The 2500-nt window shown below is 47.0% G+C and overlaps 2 protein-coding genes across 2 annotated transcripts in view; one reads left to right on the top strand and one right to left on the bottom strand.

Annotated features, from left to right (window-relative positions):
* The window catches only part of LOC311310618 (nesprin-2-like), a gene marked incomplete at its 5' end in the record, with an annotated part of 259823 nt that overhangs the window by 122406 nt on the left and 134917 nt on the right, over positions 1-2500 (top strand).
* esr2a (estrogen receptor 2a) overlaps positions 1-2500 on the bottom strand; it is a 22220-nt gene that overhangs the window by 8894 nt on the left and 10826 nt on the right. The window contains exon 5 of the mRNA XM_084439714.1: positions 2006-2308. Coding sequence (XP_084295840.1) covers positions 2006-2308 — 303 coding nt within the window. The remainder of the gene's footprint in view (positions 1-2005; positions 2309-2500) is intronic.

Genomic DNA, 2500 nt, shown 5'->3' with positions numbered 1-2500 from the left:
GAGTGGGCAGATTCAAAGATCTGAGCCCAGACTTATACCACTCCGTACAGACCATCAATTGTAAATACTTTTAGGATGTAATACTGTATGAACATTCCCGTCAAGTTATGTTTACCATTCCAGAGAGGGAAATATGATCTGAACAGGGAAACCAACCGGCAGTCCATCAGCTGGAGGAGGCTGCAGAATCATTCAGTCTTTGTTTTGACAGTTTCCTGAGCGACTCTCACAATTTTGTGTCAACCTGAAAAGCAGTCATCTGTTTTAACCCTGAGGCTTGGTGCCAGAGTAAACAGCTCTATTTCCAAGTAGTTCAAGCGGACATTAAAGTGAAACGGCAATTGGGACAAGCTGTTTGTTTACCCACAAAACTGCAACGTCATCGTCTGCTCCCTCGCCAGAAAGAGGCAGACATGATGAGACTCCAGGATCACAGTGTGTCTTTAACAGAAGCAGCTTTAAAGGGCAATGCTCGTTTTTGACAACCTGGACCTTATTTACGACATATTATAAGAAGTTTGACTCACCGAGATCACTTTGGTGTAGTTCGGAGGCCTGTAGAAGAAATTTAAAATCCAGCGCGAGCCAGTATATCCATGTAATGACGGTGATCGGGGCACCGAGAATGCAGTTTCTCAAAATCTATTTTCGGCCGCTAAACGGTTGTTTTCATCAATCAGATTGGATGAATCGACAGTTGAGATTCCTCAACGCGAGGCATTGTTGTCGTTTTCAAATACGGGGTCTTTAGCCTCTGTAATATGATCTTTACACGCCTTTCCCCACTTGCTCCAGCACGCATGCGCACAGGCCAGCGCGCAGACTGGCTATTCTCCGGCTCACATTCTCTGCGCTACGATCGGATTGTTGCTGACGAATGACGACGACAATATTCTCGGCACCAACAACGATCGTAGCGCAGAGAATGTGAGCCGGAGAATAGCCAGTCTGCGCGCTGGCCTGTGCGCATGCGTGCTGGAGCAAGTGGGGAAAGGCGTGTAAAGATCATATTACAGAGGCTAAAGACCCCGTATTTGAAAACGACAACAATGCCTCGCGTTGAGGAATCTCAACTGTCGATTCATCCAATCTGATTGATGAAAACAACCGTTTAGCGGCCTAAAATAGATTTTGAGAAACTGCATTCTCGGTGCCCCGATCACCGTCATTACATGGATATACTGGCTCGCGCTGGATTTTAAATTTCTTCTACAGGCCTCCGAACTACACCAAAGTGATCTCGGTGAGTCAAACTTCTTATAATATGTCGTAAATAAGGTCGAGGTTGTCAAAAACGAGCATTGCCCTTTAACAAACATGTCCTGCTCACACAGAGACACTAAATGCATTAATGCACAGAGGTCTGTGCTCTCCAAGCACCATTTCTAGTTATCCTTCTCCTCTCCTCCTCCTCATCCTCATCTCTCTGGTAGGGACAAGTCTATGTATCCTCCTCATCCTCCTCATCTCTCTAGTAGGGACGAGTCTATGTCTCCTCCTCATCCTCCTCATCTCTCTGTCTCCTTCTTCTCTTCTCCTCCAGGTATTATTCTGTTCTCTCTGCAAGGTTGAGGAGCCAAACCTCAAGCATTTGACTCCCTTAATCTGTACAGGAGACGGACGTAACGTTAAAGACATCTGAAATCTCTTGAATCATCTCAGACTTGTTCTGTTGCGTTGCGCCCCCAACTCTGGTTACACTAAAGAAAGCATGAGTCCCAGAAACAAATATTCACACACACACACACACACACACACACACACACACACACGTACACACACACACACACACACACACACACACACACACACACACATACACATACACACACACACACTGTACAGGAATACATTTATTCGGAAAACGAGACATGAGTTGATCCAGGATTGCAATTCCACTTGTAGATGGACGCTGTCTCAAACTTACTGTACACACCCACACACACACACACACACACACACACACACACACACACACACACACACACACACACCCCTGACTGACCTGGGATCTTCTTGGCCCAGCTGATCATGTGGACCAGTTCCTTATCAGCCAGGTTGGTGAGTGACATCATCACGGTGGCCTCCGTCAGCGGTCTCTTCATGTCCTTCATGAGGTAGATCTCCGGTGGCTCCGCCTCCATGATTTGGCCAATCAGCTGCTCTGGTGTGAGTGCAGAGGGGTGGAGCTCAGCCTCCTCCACCTCAGCTAAGCCCCGCCTCGCTCCGTTAGCGCCGCCCCGTGTGGAAAAGCGGGCCACCCTCCTCGGCTGGGGTCCTCGGTAGCTGCTACGGTCACGCCGCATGCCTGAACAAAAAAGGAAAAGCCCACAGAATGAGGAGGATTTTAATACTAAAGAAAATATACTGGATTGTATAGTTGACTTCGAGTCTTGCAGTGATTTCTTTGTTAGTGAGATTCAGTTTTTCTTTGAATCGCTCACTAAAGACTATTATTTTCACTCCTCATTCAGTCCAAGCCGATTATTTATCTGAGGTC

The sequence above is a fragment of the Borostomias antarcticus genome (assembly GCF_949987555.1).
Source record: "Borostomias antarcticus genome assembly, chromosome: 6".
Lineage (NCBI taxonomy): Eukaryota > Metazoa > Chordata > Actinopteri > Stomiiformes > Stomiidae > Borostomias > Borostomias antarcticus.
The sequence above is the reverse complement of the archived record's forward strand: the minus strand, read 5'-3'. Positions and strand labels throughout refer to the sequence as shown.